We start from the raw sequence: 18,233 nt of genomic DNA, 5'->3' as shown, positions 1-18,233 counted from the left end.
TAAGGGCATGGCGATGAAGAGACAGGCGAAAATAATAATAATAGAAAAAAAAAATGAAAGGCAAGTTTTGCTTAGTGTGTCTTCCAAAATTCTTTGAAACAAAATGTAAACACTTAATGAGGAATTTATGTGAAGTATTTGAAAAAAATAGACTACCGTACGTAGAAAAAAAGGGATACTAAATATATCTATCACACATCCTCTGGGGTAATAAACGAAGACTAATCATTTACGTGGACACGAAGGATAAACGTATTTCTTAAGGAAAACCAACCATGTTATGTCGAATAGAGCGGAGTGATAAGCTTTGCTCGAGTCCAGCTTGCTGGCTTAATTTTGACATTACCGAGTTCCCTCTACGTGCCGGCTCGGCTGGCAAACACAACGATCAAAACTTCGTCATAATACACACTTCCGGAAACTTCGTAGCAATACTCACTTCTAATGCAACTCAGTGATGTTTAGAATATAGAAAACACCCTTAATAAGGAATTATAGTTTTGATTTTTGCATTATTTAATACAAGAAATAACCGATTGCCTCATACGGTGAAGACCCCGATCACGTGGATATCCCCAGACCTGTGGTCAGGGATGGTGATTAGGTATTCTGTCCTCACTCAGGGGACCGCAAGCATCATGGCGACTCCCCCTATTGCATGCGGCATCCCTGTGTCTGCTGTGCTTGCTTCAACACACCTTCCATTATATGCAGACTTCTTGTCCATCTCTATAAGGGACGTAGGATTTTTTTTTTTTTTTTGTATATAAAATCGAATCCGCAAGACTCATGCAAAACAGATATGACACCTTTAATAACGGAGATAAGTATTTAAAATGAATACATAAAATAAAACCACCAGAATTTTCGAAGACTTAGTAACACGACGTAGGAGAAAAAAATAGTCTGCATTTTTCCAACATCTCAACAATTTTCCACAACCACCAGAGACTCCAAGAAGGAAAGCGACGGGCTGTGAGAAAGAAAAAGCATCAGTTCTCGCTCCTTCATCCACAGACTTACCCCAAAACTCAAGACTTTTCGGGTTCTCAAGCCATACAAATAATCAAAACCTTCCTACCCCTATGTTCCCTCAGTCCCCTCTATCCTCCCTTCCACCAGCTCCCTACAAAGCAGTCTCGTCGGCTCACCTGCAAGTTGCCCTCGTGTGGTCCTCGGCCCCCCGACAGTTGCATCTTTCCGACTTGTTGCGGTTCACTCTGAAAACAGGTACAATGTGCATGCATTATACAGCTAAGTTTTCAGAACAATATCAATCAGGTATGTAAATAAGTGACAAGGACAGATAATTTTGATCAAAAAGAGAACGTGAAAAGTAGGTAAGAAATGGCGTGCCATTCCCCCCCAACACACACACCAAAAAATCTCCCTCTCTCTGACAAAAGAAAGACAGGCCGACACAACAAAGAGCAGGAAGGTCACACCCACCTCAAACGTTGCCAGGGGAAAAAGAAACAGCAGCAGTAGCTGCAGTGAGACGGGCCATCTCGCTTGCTCCGGCTTTCCTTCCTTGGTCATTGCTTAACCTTAAATATGAAAACAACAATAGCAATAATAATAATAATAATAATAATAATAATAATAATAATAATAATAATAATAATGAGGGAGCACCCTAGCAGTCCCATCAAATATTTTCAAACTGCCATCATTTCAATGACACAAATTTGGAGAAAATGTACAAACAAAAACACAGTCGCCTGCTACCCTATCAACGCCCACCACTCAAAGTTACTACCTGCCCAGATACTTTTACTGTGGACAGGTGAGCAACAATAACCTTTGTTACTCTCCCGTGGTCACCTGAAAACATGGTGCAACACGCTCTACTTACCTGGAGAATGTCTGGTTCCTACACGGGTTTACGTCCTACAGTTCCTTAGCCGCTGCCTCAACTGTGACACTTGCACAGCACATTATATACACGCGCGCATCCGCATGTAAGAGCACCACACAGTTGCCAGTTTGGAATCCGCACCTTACGTAAGTTTGCATCCGTTCGTTTGGTGTCAGGAACATTTTGAATGAATGGGCAGTTTTCCTTCACGTCTCGGTTCCGTTTTCTCTGTAACTTCTTGGATACAATGTTCATTTTCTCATCTGAATTTTACTAAACGTTTGGTGCACGACAAAACATCACTCATCAACAGTGAATAGAAACCTATAGCTAAAGGCTGCAGAGGTGTATCTCAAAAATCTTCGCTCTGTGCCAAGATATTCCAAGTGTGCATTTCAATGACTGACACTACCCCTAACCCCTGGGCGTCTGCGGGCGGTATTCGTTCGTTGACCTGCGAGTTATCTTTATAAAGATGACTCACTGATCATCACATCTCCAAACAGCCTGACGCGAGAACACACCTGTCCAGTCTGAGGATGTGTCCGGGAGTCACTCGTCATAATAGTTACGGAGAGAAGATGAGAGACAATGGAGGTAACGGAACCATAAGCACAACTGCTCATACAAAACGAGGAGAAGCAACAAACAGGAAGAGATCTAAGTGCTTATTTTATGCATATATCCATGGTGCTACCGCTGTGCACAACCACCACCGCCCTACCTAAGGTGAACGAATAAGGGCTCAATTTTCCTACTTCTCAAGACAATTATACTTCACCACAGACTGTGCATTTCCGCCTTGTCATTACACAGTCCACGGACCATCTTCCCTTCCGTTCGTCTGGGCTCCGCGAGGCGACGAACGAACACGCAACCCGTTTTCTGGGAAAAGGCGCACGGTCCGCGGAAAAGAAATCTGTCGTATAAGAAGAAAATGGCTTTCCTGTTTTAAGAAGAAAATTACTGTAGCATTTTTTGGGAGTTAAAGTATCCTATATATTTTTTCTCCGGTTTCAAAATCCTTAACAGTTTTACTTGTGGTTTGTGTGTCTGTGTGTGTGTGTGTGTGTGTGTGTGAGAGAGAGAGAGAGAGAGAGAGAGAGAGAGAGAGAGAGAGAGAGAGAGAGAGAGAGAGAGAGAGAGAGAGAGAGAGAGAGAGAGAGAGAGAGAGAGAGAGAGAGAGAGAGAGAGAGAGAGAGAGAGAGAGAGAGAGAGAAACCTCCTGGAGTCGTGAAAGCAATGAGCATAATCAGTGACAAATTGAAGGGATAGAGTGGAGGGACACGGGAGGGAGGGGGGGGAGGGGACCAGGGAGGGTGACTTCAGGCCCATCCTCCACCACTACCTCCTTCCGTGTACCTGTGGAATGCCAAAACGCCGAGGCCGACTTACCACAGAATTGCAAAAGTAATGTATATTCCACACACAGCCCACACCACCCTCGGCTATCCAGAGAAGTGTCAAATGGGGTCGGTAAAAATGTCAATGATACTCGCCTGGCTTTGTTTTAATACTAGATTCATTGTGTTGATAGGGAGCCAAGCATACCAGCACCAACATAAATGTAAGCAAATCATTCCTAGCCACACCCCCTAAACATACCACAAGCGTGTATCTGATGTTATCACAGATTTTATGGAATCCTCTTAGTCTTGGTTCGGGCGACAGTCACTTCAGTACTTAAGCTGTCACGGTATCTTTAACGTGGCTGGTGCTTTTTTATTGAAATGGTCTATTAGCGCGCTCGACTCGCAATCCAGAGCTCCAATTTCCAAACTCAGGCCAGGAGACAATATATGCAGATGAATATAACTATGTACTCACTTCACCTGGCGAAAGCGGATAACGGATGCCAGCTTGATAAATTATTAGTTTATTGTCCGTCAAAAATAGCACGCTTCCTGAGTGGAAATAGACGTAACAAACGCATAATTGGGTGGGAAAAACTTATAAATAAGCACGCGCGCACACACACACAGATGACGCAACAGTCGCGGGACCACCATGCATACTGAATGGCTCGCTTCCCTTTATTTTTATTACACCCGCGGCAGCTCGGAGCCATACAACATAATGATAAGCTCCTGCACCTCACGACCCTATTACATGAATAGTCCTGGACATGCCAAGCGTTATTTACTTTGCTTATGTCTTGCTGATGCCACTTCGCCCATGTCTCCAAGTTCGTATCGTCCATGCTGATTTGTGAGGGGGATGATGAACTGATTGCATGCGCTCCCTGAACGAAGCCTGCATGTATAATTGGCGCAGACATCAGCCCCAGAGAATCCCGAAGCACCTCAATTAGGGGTAAGAGTCGCCATATAGGGTGGTGGGGGAATGGAATAGACTCAGCAATCACATAGTGGGTGCAGGGACGATAGCTTGTTTTAAGAGTAGACTGGATAGCTACATGGACGAGGATGACAGGTGGTAATGGGGGGGGAATCTGGAGCTGCCCTGTGTAGGCCATTAGGCCTCTTGCAGTCTCCCTATGTTCTTATGTTTACCGTGGAGTGCCCCACGATATGATATTTTAGAAAACTGGAGGGAAATACAAACCGGTTACAGGGAATATAATTATTGTCTCATAGTTACTGAAAACTTCCTCCCCTGTGATGTATTTGAAGAGATGACCCACGACTGAAGCTCTTAAGGGTAAAGAATGCGAAACAAATATTAACAGTGTGGGAGCACTGTAAAGGGAATGGAGGCATTAGATTGAAGTACAAGTTGATGTACAGAAGATACTGTTGCCGGAAAATTCTACTCGCTTATAAGCCCGATTCAGAGGGAGAGGGTTGGGGTGGTCGCTGACGATTTGCAGTTCTAGGACCATATTCTTAAACGTATCGGGTTCCCATTACAACCATTTCCCAAGGCCACAGTGAAGATTAACCGAGTCTTCATGAGTGAGTTTTCCGTTCAAGATGTCTAGACGTCGTGCAAAAATATCACTAAGATCACAAAACAGTGAATACCCCAAGGAAAATAAATTATACTTACGTTTACCCTACCCATTGTCGTTTTCTTTGAATAAGAGCCACAAAGTAAAGGCAACTATACTAAAAAAAAAAATGTTAGTAAAACAAACTGCGAAAATTCATGACTTGTAAACAGAGCACTGAATTATACCTGTCTGCATTAAAGGGAATTTAAAGGGTACAGAGAAGAGGAGATATGAACAACTGTGTGGATATGAGTGGGAGACAAAGTGCTTGGCGGTCATCACCAATCACTCGACATCATCGAATTTGTAGTTATTATTTTTGCTATGGGGACAAATAAGTGTGTTATGTACGTGTACGTGTACGTGTGTGTGTGTGTGTGTGTGTGTGTGTGTGTGTAGAACAATGTATATGATAATATCCTAATGAAAATAAGTAGCCTATATATATTTTGGCTAATTGTTTGCTTGTCTGGTAGAATCTTTAAAGTAGTTTTATGCAGTTTAAACTACCGATGAGGTCTTAGCACTTAGAAATACTATGAGACATCCCTGGGAACTCCCAAGGCATCGGTGGCTTGAGTACTACAAGTCTGATTGGTAATAATGATAACTGCAGTAACATGTTTCGATCTCGTTTACATAAAACAAGAGCAAAACATTTTCATTGTAATTCCATATCTTCGGTTTAAAGTTACTATACTCTGGTTTATGAAGATCAACACTTGATCACCCAAGAGCATCCGTATGGCGGCGCGATATATAGTGTGGATGTCTGGTGCACCGTCTGTTGAAAAGATTGAAGATAATTATCACGCGGCGGCCCACTGAGACTGTGTCATAATTACTTCGTGCGTGTCTGTGGAGACCAAATTAACCTGAGACCAACTGAATGGGCTTCCATTAAGCTGACTCGGTGCAGCCCCTCCGTCACGCCTTAATTGTTCAGGAAACTCAAGTCCATCCCGATATATATATATATATATATATATATATATATATATATATATATATATATATATATATATATATATATATATATATATCTCTCTCTCTCTCTCTCTCTCTCTCTCTCTCTCTCTCTCTCTCTATATATATATATATATATATATATATATATATATATATAAATATATATATATATATATGTGTGTGTGTGTGTGTGTGTGTATGTGTGTGTGTGTGTGTTCCACACAGCTCGGAGCGTGACAGTTCCTTTGTACAGATAAACATTTAATTGAAAACTGCAGGAAATATATTAGCATTCTCCAAGCGATGGAGACGTTTTACCTCCCGATTAATTAAAAAGTTTTGAGATATTCAAGGAAATTTAGAAGAAAAAAGAGGGGGATTGACGCGACAAGGTCGCTGCAGTTATCTGAGTGCGACTCAGGTGCTCGGGACAACCTGAGGCCAGCAACGCGTCTCGGACCACGGGTTGAGAAATGTGAGGCGGGGCGCTTCATCGTTTACTTTGAATGTCACGAAGTCAAAACGAGGCTTTTCTTAATTCTGTGATAGAACTTCATCCGCGGCGCTGTTGGCATGAAGGCACCGATGGTCGAATGGCGGCGTCCAGGGGCAGGGCGACTAGTCACTAGAGGATGCTGCTGCAGGCGTGTCATTCCTGGAGCGACTCTGACCTTCGTTAAGCCGCAAGAAATCTGTCGAACTTTAGCTAAATATTGAAGATCACTAACCTGCAAAATCTCTCTCTCTCTCTCTCTCTCTCTCTCTCTCTCTCTCTCTCTCTCTCTCTCTCTCTCTCTCTCTCTCTCTCTCTACCTACCTACCTACCACTAGCCTAAGAATCTACCTACCAACAGTACTAATCTAAGTAAAAGTCTAAAAATATGACTATTCCCTCTCTCTTCCAATACTAATTCCCCAACGAGCAAGATTAACACACAGCCCCTCCTTCGCCTTTCCCTCGTGCATGCACTGATTGGTTTGTTCAACACGACAGCTGCAGCGCCCTAAATCAGGCTCAGCTTCGGCACAGTCATTCTCTCTGAAGTCAGGGGGAGACAGCGTGAGGGAGGGGAGCTTAGGTTTCTGTAGGAATTCGCGCGCCCTTGCTACTAGCCGATGAAACTGAGGCGGGTGAAAACTAGACTATATAGCACGCCTCAACCTTTATCGGCTCGTGTGTGTGTGTGTGTGTGTGTGCCAGGACTGTTTGAGGAGGGCGGGGTTGGGCTGGGCAGGGCGGGATATTGTAATTAAGGGTCAGATTAGCTTCGTTAAGTGAAGTGGAGAGAGAGAGAGGGAGAGAGGGAGAGCTACAGGCAATCGATGTTATATATTTTTTGACGGTGTTGTGGAGGAGAATCCCTCTCAAGAGCTCTAAACTAAACAATCTATTATAAAGTCTATTTTATTCTATTCAGTTTATTCTTAAAGCCTTGTTCTCTCTAATCTCGTCTTGGGGCTCCCGTTGCGTGGCGTCCGTGCTTCACCGTCGTCTAGGGTCACGAACGAGCGTCTTTACATTAAGTCCCTCATTATTAGTGCTTCAGGCAGGCTTGCTATGCTTCTCCCACAATGCAGGGTTCCACTAGCATTTGTTTTCCCTTGTGGTCCTAATCTCCTGGGCACTATGTATGGGGGTCTGATGCAATATTTAAGGGTAACCACGCTTTAACTTTGGGGTCTCATGTTTAGAGTAGCCCTTGAGCCTGCGGAGGGAGAAAAGAAGAATGGAGGTGAAGAAGAGAAGAAGGAGTGATAGAGGTGAGAGGGAGAGGAGGAGGAACGAGGAGTGAGAGAGAGGTGAAGGAAAAATGAGGAAGGGGGATGTGTGGGGGTGAGGAGAGGTGCAGGGAGAGTGAAGTGAAGGAAGGAAAAGGAACGGGGTTTAGAGTCAAATCCATTATCTCTAGTCTATCTTGAGAGCCCGAATGACAGCATGTGGTCTGGAGATGGACTTATCCCGGATTTATACACAGGAGGATGAGCGAGTGACTTGGTGAACAGGGGGGGAGGTAGACTTGAGGGGCTCGGCTTGAAAATCTATTAAAAAGGAAAACTTGGCTCCTCAAAACACAGACACAGCAATCACGGTGCGTCCCAAGGCATTCCCGCGCCTGTTTCACCCGAGGTCTCCGGTTATGGCGAGCCCTGACGATGTGATGGCGACATACTCAACTGTTACTATTACTGTTGTTGTTATTGCTGTTACTACTACTACTACTACTACTACTACTACTACTACTACTACTATTACTATCATTCTGTATTTTATTTTTCTCCTTATTCCCACCGTCATTATTATCACTGTCAGCGTTACTCACGAAGCCCAACAGCGTTCTTCGTTATAAAGTCATCGCCGCTAAGTACGGTGTTGATGGCGAATTTAATTAAGCACACGGACAGGATAATTTATGAAGTACCCGGGACTTCTATTTAAATTCAAATTCTCTCTCTCTCTCTCTCTCTCTCTCTCTCTCTCTCTCTCTCTCTCTCTCTCTCTCTCTCTCTCTCTCTCTCTCACACACACACACACACACACACACACACACACACACACACACACACACGTCCCTGCCGAGCCGCCGAGAGCATCGACACCGAGGGAACAAAACAAGAACACTGGGGCCCGAGTAACTCTGCTCCCGACAACACTAATGGAGGTTCCTTCCGTCCGGATCTGAGGCTAATGGCGTAAATTTGGCAAGCGCTGCAACAATGGACACACAAAGTCACGAAGAAACTATACAGAATTCCTTACTCTTGCTTGCTCGCTTGCTCTCGGAGAAGAAGCCACCACGACGTCAAATTATTTCTCCCCTGACTGAGGCTATTACACGGCCGCTGACTCGACTCAATGCCCAGAAAAAAAAAAGAAAAAAAAAACGTGAGGAATTTTTTAAACTCTCCCCCCTTCGTTTACTTTTCTTCTCCCTCATTCAGATACGCACTTCAGCAACTTGGCGAGGCGGGGAAGGGAGGAGGGAAGGGCGATCTCATTAAACTACAGCAGCGTCACTCATCTCCTTTTCCCCAGCCAGCAGCGATCGATGTCTCGTATCTGGTATATAATTACACGTCATGTCTCTGGAAGGGCGCGAAGGGTTACACAATGACACGTCAGCTCATCAAGGGGCTCTGAAGGAGGGGCTGAGGGCACGGATTGTGAGGGGAAGTGAAGAAGGAGCATGAAGTGGGCGTGTGGTGGGGGCATGGAAGTGGTCGAGGTGGCGAAAAAATAAGGATGGAATGGAGAAGGAATTACAGGGTGGAGAGGAGGAGAGGAGAACAGTTTGTGGATAGGAGGAAGATGATGAGGAAACAAATCGAGTGAGTGATGAAGAAGAAGAGTTAAGGATGGACTAGAAAGGGAATTTAAAGGGTAAAGAGAAGAGGAGATGAGAAGAACAGTGAATAGGATGAGGAGGAGGAGGAGGAAGAAACCACTGGAGTGAGTGATGAAGAAAACTTATGAGAGGTTGGTGGTGGGAATGCATAGTTTTAATGAGGAGAAGAAAAGTAAAGTGGGAAGTGAAGTGGGAGGGGAAGTAAAAACAAGAGGAAAGATACATGGAAAGAGAGGAGTGAAAGCCATGAAAAGGGAGAGAAAAATGGTGGAAGGAGAATAGGAAAGAAGAGGAAGAGGAGAAAAAAAGTGAATGGAAAATGAGGAGAGAAAGAGGAAGGAAGGAAAGAGGGATGAAGGAGAGATACGAAGGGATACTGAAAGAATGGGGGTGAAAAACAGGAGGGGAATGGAGGTGAGAAGGAGAGGAGAAACGAGTGGGATGAGAGAAATGTGAGGAGAAATTGAGGAAATAGATGTGTAGAGGAGGAGAGGAGGAGGAGGAGGAGGAGGAGGAGGAGGAGGAGGAGAGGGTGCTGGATGATGTGCTGGGATGATATGATTGAGAGGAGGGAGCGGGGAGAGGAGGAAAAAGACCATAAGGGGAGGAGGGGAATGAGGGGAGTGGAAGGGGAGGGCAAGGGTGGGGGGGTCTGGCAGTTCCTCGGCACTTAATAAATGGAGGGAATTTCCTGGCGGTCGCGGAGTCATGATCTCTATATCACCGGCCTTTGAATGACACCGCCAACTGGGGGGTAAGGTCTCTCTCTCTCTCGGCTCTTCTCATACTATTGGAATCTAACTGTTAATATCCGGTACCCACATGACGATCCTCCGCCTCTCGACATGGTCCGTGGTGTGTGTGTGTGTGTGTGTGTGTGTGTGTGTGTGTGTGTGAAAGAGAAAAAAACATAAACCCAGGCGGTCCATACTCGTCATGCGCAGAGCGGTTTAATTTCGGTTTGATTGTGGAAATAACTTGTGAATGGTTTTGGCCTCGCACGCGCCCATCACGATGATTACACGAAGGGATATGGAGGATAAGTTAATTAATTACCCAGATGAAGACTAATTACCTGTCCATAAACGTGGCATGTGACAGGAAGGATGATAGGCTTGAAGAAGGAATGTAGGAGGTGGTATTAGGGATGGATGGATATTAGGGATGAAAAAAAAAAGGAGAGGAAACATAAACACGGAAACATGGAGGAGCAGGAAACATAAATCTTGTTAGCTCATTACGAGGCTGCCTATTCTGAAATATAATAAATTTTTCAGCCACTTCAGTAACCTGCGAAACAAATTAAAGCACTTGTAATTGTTGACGTTCAGTTCACTCCCGACGCAACAACGTGACGATTAATGTGATTCTCAAAGCTGACCGTTTTTGCATTTCCCGTGAAGGAAGGAAAAAGGAAGGAAGGAAGGAAGGTCGACCATAGCAGCTTGTGACTGACGACGCCAATTCAAAGGCACTAATTGAATTCCAGAGGTCGTAGGCGGACTCTGGGAGATGGCGAGGCGTAAAGGAGGAGGGAGGGGCGGGGGAGGTAAGGCAGGATTCTCGCCCTTGCACCCGTGGCCGCAGCGCCTCGGTCTCGGCCCAGCGGTGCGGTGCTGGACGGGGCCCGGAGCTTAATTACGATTTGTTGCTTCTTCCTCGGGGCTTGACTGGAGGCCCGACGCGAGGTCCCGGCGGCGCGGCAGGCTTGGAATGGTTCTCGAAAATACTGACCCTGATTTTGCTACTAGTTCAGGATTTCTTTGTTGACGATGATGATGATGATGATAGCACCCCCGTCATCACTACCATTACTACTACTGTTACTACTACGACTACTACTACTACTACTACTACTACCCTCCCTTTTTGTGTATCTCTCTCTCTCTCTCTCTCTCTCTCTCTCTCTCTCTCTCTCTCTCTCTCTCGAGAGAGAGAGAGAGAGAGTTATTTGAATAGCTGCATGTTTTTTTCAGCACGGAAGGCAATCAAGGGCTAAAAACGAACAAAAACAACAACAACAACAACAACAAAAGTCCGCAAACCCACTGCTCTCAAAAAAGTGGACAGGGTTTTTGTTTTGTTATATATATCCTGACGAGCAAAACGTGTGTATTCTCTCTCTCTCTCTCTCTCTCTCTCTCTCTCTCTCTCTCTCTCTCTCTCTCTCACACACATGGAACTTTCATATATGCAAATAACCGTAACAGTAACACGAATAACAACAGTAACACAAGTAATATGAGTAACATTAAACTATTCTGGCCGAGCGCTTGGTAACCTTAACAGTAACCTAAACAGAAATAACAGTAAGAGAAGAGCACTATCAAGACACCTCTCCACCCTATATTGACCTCTCTTCTGGCCTTTCATTCTTCAATCTTTCGTCGGAGCAGCGTCTAGGGGGCTTCTTTATGTGACTGTTTATGTTTTTTGTCCTTGAGCTGCCTCCCTTGATGTAAAAAAAAAGTAGCCTGGTGAGAATGCAGAGTTTTTATGGGGAAAAGAGAAGTAAAGTGGGAAGTGAAGAGGGAGGGAGGGAGAGGGGTAAAAAGAAGAGAAGGAAAGAGACATGGAAATAGTGGAGTGAAAGTCGTGGAAAGGGAGGGAGGGAAGGAGGGACGGATAGAAGAAATAGTAGAAGGAGAGAATAGGAACGAAGAGGAGGAAAATGTGTAATAAAAGTGAAGAGAGAAGGAAGAAACGGGGTGAAAAGAGCGCATGGTGTGGTCCCGGGAATGATGGTCAGGACTCACAGCACCAGCAGCCGCGCTAACCTGACGGCGTTCAGTGAAAGGTAGGCTATTTCCCGGAGCCTCACCCTTCCTTAGAGCCTCCTCTCGTGCCTGCAGGAGGGGGAAAGTTGCCCTGAACGCCTCTGCTTCATAAACTGCTCCTGCGAATCTCCATTATTAAAAGTTCATTATGCACTTCGATGATATAACGACAGGGACGGTGGTGGCCTTACTTGCACCAATAAAATTATACGGTCGTTTCAATTTAACGCTGTTTATTAACCAAACTTGGGCTATTAACGAAATTACAGAGCTCCGACCTTCCCGCCTGCCTGCCTGCCTGCCTCCCTCCCTCCCCGCGCGCCACCGAAGTTATGTCCTGTAAAAGCGCAATCATAAAGTATAAACTATGTACATGAAGATTTTTACGGTGTTACGAGGGAACTTGGTCTGACTTCAGTCGTGAGTGTCCGCGGAAGCCACACACGGATCAGCCAGCATGTTGGGGTTCCGTTGTGAAGGCGAATTTGTACACGGTGTGTGAGTCATGCATTTATACTTTTTCATTTATTTATACTTATTTATTTTTGTTTGTTGTAGGTGCGCGAGTCTCACATTTTTGTTTAATTTCATCTCATCTCCAGCTCTACTTTTGTCTTTGATCCCTGTTTTCTCCTCTGAATTTATACTTTTTCATCTACCTATTTATTCATTTTTGTCTGTTGTAGGTGCATGCGTTGCCCAATCTCGTATTTCCGTTAAGTTTCATCTCGTCTCCAGCTCTACCTTCGTTCCTTATCCTTGTCTTCCTCCCTCTCGTCTTCTCTCAACTCTTCCACCTTTTCTTATAAGTTGTCTTGTTGCCTATTCTTCTTTCGTTCCCCTTCTCGTCCTTGTTGTGCATTCATTCCTACAATTGTATCTTTTTAGTTTCATGGTGCTATCTACACATGTATTACTAGTTGTATAATCACACATCTGCCCTGCCTGGGGGTTGGGATGGCATATTCCTCCCTTCTCCCTTGTTGTTTACCTGCAACAATAAACTATCAATCAATCAATCAATCCTTATCTCCAGTTTTGCCCTTTCCTACAGCCCTTCCGATCTCCCATTTCCGTCCCATCTTCTATAAGAAATCACGGGATCTATTAAGTTTATTCAGTTTTCTTCTACTGACGGTAACTACACTTTTATTTTACTTAACACCCACACACAGACCCCCTCCCCCCAAAACCCACCCACACCAACACTAACGCACACAAACACAAGTGAAGAGGAACGCATGGGCTCACAGTCTCGAAAAGGAATCTCCGGCAGCAGGAAACGTTGACATTTTCATCAAAACTTGTCGTGAGTTTTGTCGAGCCGCGACAAGACTAATAGCCGCTGCAGCCCGGGACGGCGCGGCGGAGGACGGATGAGCTTGGAGCCTTGTTTCCGTCGAGGGGGAGCAGAGGACGGGCCGCCCCGCTATACCACCTGGCGCGGGGATCAACTGTCGTCCTGCACTTCTCTGATGCTTTTTCTTTAGCTCGAGAGAGAGAAATGACTTGGTAGAAAAGTGACTTACTGACAGAAAACCCAAACTCGCATTCAGCATCTAAATCAGCTTTGCACCCGTTATTAGCGAAAAAATCCTGACATTAAAATAACCGAAAAACAAACAAACAAACAATGAAATTCTTACGCTAAATGCACTTAAATTTAGAAGGTATAATAGGAATACAAAACCGTTAACTCCCTTAAGAAATATCGTCATATAAGTATACTGTCAGTTATCTACAAATTATTCACACAAAAAATAATCACCCACAGCATTTCAAAACACATTAGATTCTAACCCGCCCTGTGAACGAGGGCGCCAATTGAATCTTCCAATTTTAGTTTTGTCTTTCAAGAAGACTGGACTACATCTCGTCGAGCTAAGGAGGAAGCGCGCGTGGTCTTAAGGTGTTTCAAGGTTCGACAAGGCGGGGGGACGGGAGGGGGGCACTCCAAGCGACAAGGACTCAGCGCCCATCGAGTAAAACATCTCACAACAAATAATTCCTCAAATATTACCCTCTCACCATGAGCCCGCACACTATCTCTGGCATTTATATAACATGGCGTGATAAAAAGACCCAGGCAGTAAAGTTTCTCATTACCAGCGTATCTTCCTCCCGAGAAACGACCTATAAAGCGGGCGTAACGGAGGCATCGTCTCTACCTGGCAAGTGCAGGCGAAAAAATATACCACATCGTTGGCGTAATTCTTCACTCTCCAGAACGGCGACAAGATAAAGTGTCATGTTTGCCTGAGACATCCCCGGAGAGAGGCGTCCGTCAGCTTTTGTGTCATGTGAAGGAAAAATGTTGGTCTTACGAGAACATAAAATATTTTCTTTCTTTTATGAGGGACGGAAGAACACTGATGAAAAATAAATGAAAACAGAGAATACTCAAATACCTGAAGACTCCAGAGGTAATGATTGTGAACATACTGCTTTGAGACAGTCAACTGGTGAGGAATACGTCAGTCAGTATAAATACGAAAATAAAACTCCGGTACTTCTCTAAACCCATAACTTACGAAGAGGAGAATTCTTCAACATTAAAAATAGTATCCATGTTTTTTTCTTCACGTGATGGATTACGGCGGCCCAAGATGAGCTTGCCGAACGACCCTTTTTATGAGGGTTTCTGAGCGTCTTGTGGCTCTGTGCCCAAACGGGTAACATCTGATGTGTTACGGTTGTTTCCTCACCACACGCGGCGGAGTTTGCGTGCGCTGATAAAGCCGCGCGTGAAGCGAATGTGAAAATATTGACATTTGGTGAATGGCAAATTCGTGTCTGCATGGGAGGCGCTCCATCCTTTCATATAGTGGGTTGCCTTCTGTGGGAATTATAAAGCTGCAATGAGATCAACTTTTAGAGCAGTTATATACCTTAATTACTCAGACGCTGCCATGTGTAGGCCTCTAGTTTCTTGTTGTCCCCTTAAATCCTCATGTATTCTTGCAATTTGATTTATATATAAAAAATGTTACCGTTCCAAAGCGACCGTGTATGATACCCGCTATAACGAAGACATGGGTAGATGATCATTAGATTATCGCATACAAAGGCTTCGTAAAAGTTTGTGGCCGTGTTTTGAAATGCAGAACAAACTCTCAGCGTTTTTAGCAATGTGAATATCCCCTCAAGCCTCCCTTCAGCATCCACTTGGCGTGCATGTGACTCCATAAGGTGGGAAGGCAACCGCCAAGCAAAAAACCAGACACGCACTAGAAGGAATGGCTGAACGAAGTGAGTGAGAGGTGGAGGGCGGCGGGGGTAGGGTGGCGGGGAGGAGCAGGAGGGCCGTGCTATGGTGGTGACAGCCTGAAAAGTGGTATTGTCTGGCCGCGAGGACTTGCCACCGAGGCTTTGGGCGAGTTGTTGTCAGTTTATTCTTGTTTGTCATCCCGGGTTGTTTTGCCAGAACTCTTTCTCAGCAACTTTCCCCCGACACTATCACCAGCAACAATAGCAGCAGAAGACAACAACAACAACAACAACAACAACAACAACAACAGCCACATCAGCAACGTTCACATTTCAAAACATGATTAGTTTGATTTATACTTTACACTACCTGTGCTGCTGAAAATAGTAAATGATATGCCACTGAGGTCCATACTTTTATCACCAATACAAAGATGGTAGTTTGTTGGCAGGTTAAGAGCCGATTGAAGTATACCTGACGAATCGTACAGGTCGACAAATTACCAAATAAACCACCTTTAAATTTAAGTGCAGGCAGATACTCCCGCGTTATAATCATCATTTATAACCCCCCACTGCTGTATGAAATTTGGCCTCTGCGTTTGGAACATGATATGGTTTCCCAGCCCGATTACCAGTTAATGTGATCAGCCAAAGCCCAACTAAAAGCCTTATCACTTTATTACGGGATTACACAGCCTGTCCCCCTATTAGACTTGATCCTATTTCAACACACACACACACACACACACACACACACACAGACACACACACCCCAGCTCTTTCCGGGAGGGTACTGGCTGAGGCTCACGAGTCTAGCACGTAATGAGACTGTGGTGAATTGCACACACATTGACACACGGTAATACAAACACTTGACACGTATTGGCGCCACTGTTCATGTGCGTCCGATCACAGGGAGGCTAACTATTGATATGACGATACACACACTCCACAAACAAACACTCACGAGACGTCTGACCCAACAACCCACGAGGACTGATAGTGAAGGTAAAGGTAAAGGTAAAGATAGAGAGTGCCGGACATTTAACCTACTGAAGGCGAAACTGTAGGGAGGAGGAAGAGGAGAGTAGCAAGACACCTCTGCACCCGAAATTAGTCTCTCTTTTGGCCACTCATCTATACTTTCTTTTATATGAGCAGTGATTAGTGGGCTTTATTTTCTCATTTGTTCTTACCCTTGAGCCGCTTCCTTTACTGTAAAAGAAAAAAAGAATGAGAGAACAGCAGCCATGATAAAGCTAAACACATGAAGGAGTCGTTTCATAAGAACATTAGAACATAAGAACGTAAGGAGTCTGCAGGAGTAAATATCACAAATGTTTTCAGCAAAGTGTGTTCTGTGTTTGGGTTTTAATTTATTCATCGGTTTGTTTATTTTTCGTTGTCTGTCAGTTTCTTATTAAAATTTTCTTAAAAGATGAGAGGAAAAAAACAAAGTGTGTGTGTGTGTGTGTGTGTGTGTGTGTGTGTGTGTGTGTTTACCGTATGTTACCGATTTCCAGTCTCCATGCAGCACTTCTCTTAAAACATTTCTCTTAAAACAATATATAAGGAAAGTGACGTAAAAGAAAATAAACAAAAGCTATAAAACCTCTTCAATAAACTGTAACACACAAATGGGAAGACACTACAATACCGGCTTATTACACAGTTCCTCCTTTTCAATTCAAGCGAGCAACTCAGAACCCGATAATCCACTTCTAATGATGTTCTCCGATCCACACGAACAAAAAAACTAGGTCAATCAGGAGGAATTAATACTCGCTGAAGCACCACGTGAGTCCATCTGAGCTCACTTTCCCTAACGAGTCATGGCCGCCCTCATGGACTCAAGGTAAAGAGAATAGATACCCTTCGCTCTACCTTGCATGGACCCACACTTAAACGTTCGCAGTGCCAGAGCGACTCCACCAACTCCATTCCGTCCATGTCATCTCGTCTGGTCTGCCGCTTCAGTTTTCCAGGCGTCAAAGGGTTAATTATGGCCCAATTGCACCTCGCAGGCGGAGGACACGGGGGTTGGGGGGGGGGGGGGTAGTAGTGGGGAGGAGGTGAGGAGTGAGGTGAAAGGAGTCTGAAAGGAAAAAATCAATACCCGAGTGATGGCGTTGGCTGAGCGCTTCTCTGTATGAGCCACTGATTAAGGACGAGAGCCAGTCTTGCTACTATAACCACTACCATTGCTGCTGCTTTTTTAATTTTTTTTATTCTGCTTCTTCTTTTATCACTACTATTACAACAACAACAACACAACAGCATTTACTACTACTACTACCACTACTTTTATTACTATCACAAACTCTATACTATTGCTACTATTATTCCTGTTTCTACTACTATACTACTGTTGCTATTACTATTACAATGCTGCTTCTGCTACCACTTATACTGCTTTTACTATTGCTACTACTGCCACTTCCTCTTTTCTTTTTGTCTCTATCAACTTATCAGATCATCATTAGCATCACCATTATCCACTCGAGTGATTAGCTTGATAATACTTTTTGTCTTTGTCATCACGCGGGTATTGGGCTGACACACACAATTGCAAACAGGTCATGGAGATTCGCAAACGTCGTCTCGCCTGGTAATGAAACTCTCCCCAGGATGTGTCATTGCTTACACCTTCACCTCTTTCAACACCTCCTCCTCCTCCTCCTCCTCCTCGGTCTTCCTGCTTTCCTGCACACAAACAAGGCTTTACATACTCATGAAACTCTCCTCAACATATGTCACTGCTTACACCTCTATCTCTATCAACGCCTATTCCTCCTCCTCGTCCTCCTTCTCCTTCTTGGTCTTCCTGCTCCCCTGCACGCAAACAAGCCTTTATCAGATCACCTTGCATTTACATCTTATCACCCGCCAACAGCACACCACCTCATGCCATACCGCTTTGGAACTCTATTTGTCCCCCTTCCTTTCAAAACCTGTCAGCCGCCGTCACCAACCACACACACATGGGCCGCATCACCTTCAGAGGGCGTCGATGGCCACTCCCGCCCTTCCCTTCGGTGCGGCAGAGGCGGGGAGAAGGGAGCGTCAGGCCAAGGCGAGGCTAAGCAAACACACTATTGTCCCCCCCGGAAGCAGGTCGCGCC

At 44.7% G+C, this 18,233-nt stretch overlaps 1 protein-coding gene across 2 annotated transcripts in view; it reads right to left on the bottom strand.

Moving 5' to 3' along the window:
• LOC126996594 (neurotrypsin-like) overlaps positions 1–18,233 on the bottom strand; it is a 46,705-nt gene that overhangs the window by 5,713 nt on the left and 22,759 nt on the right. The window contains exons 1-3 of one of the 2 annotated variants that reach the window (XM_050857200.1): positions 1,856–1,955; positions 1,450–1,547; positions 1,152–1,220 (exon numbers count right to left, since the gene is read on the bottom strand). In XM_050857200.1, coding sequence (XP_050713157.1) covers positions 1,152–1,220; positions 1,450–1,539 — 159 coding nt within the window. In that variant the 5' untranslated portion in view covers positions 1,540–1,547; positions 1,856–1,955. Of the gene's footprint in view, positions 1–1,151; positions 1,221–1,449; positions 1,548–1,855; positions 1,956–18,233 lie in introns of those variants that run through there. The other variant, XM_050857201.1, reaches the window with a different exon arrangement.

This window comes from Eriocheir sinensis, chromosome 10, assembly GCF_024679095.1.
Source record: "Eriocheir sinensis breed Jianghai 21 chromosome 10, ASM2467909v1, whole genome shotgun sequence".
Taxonomy (NCBI): domain Eukaryota; kingdom Metazoa; phylum Arthropoda; class Malacostraca; order Decapoda; family Varunidae; genus Eriocheir; species Eriocheir sinensis.
This window is presented reverse-complemented; position numbering and strand designations above follow the sequence as displayed.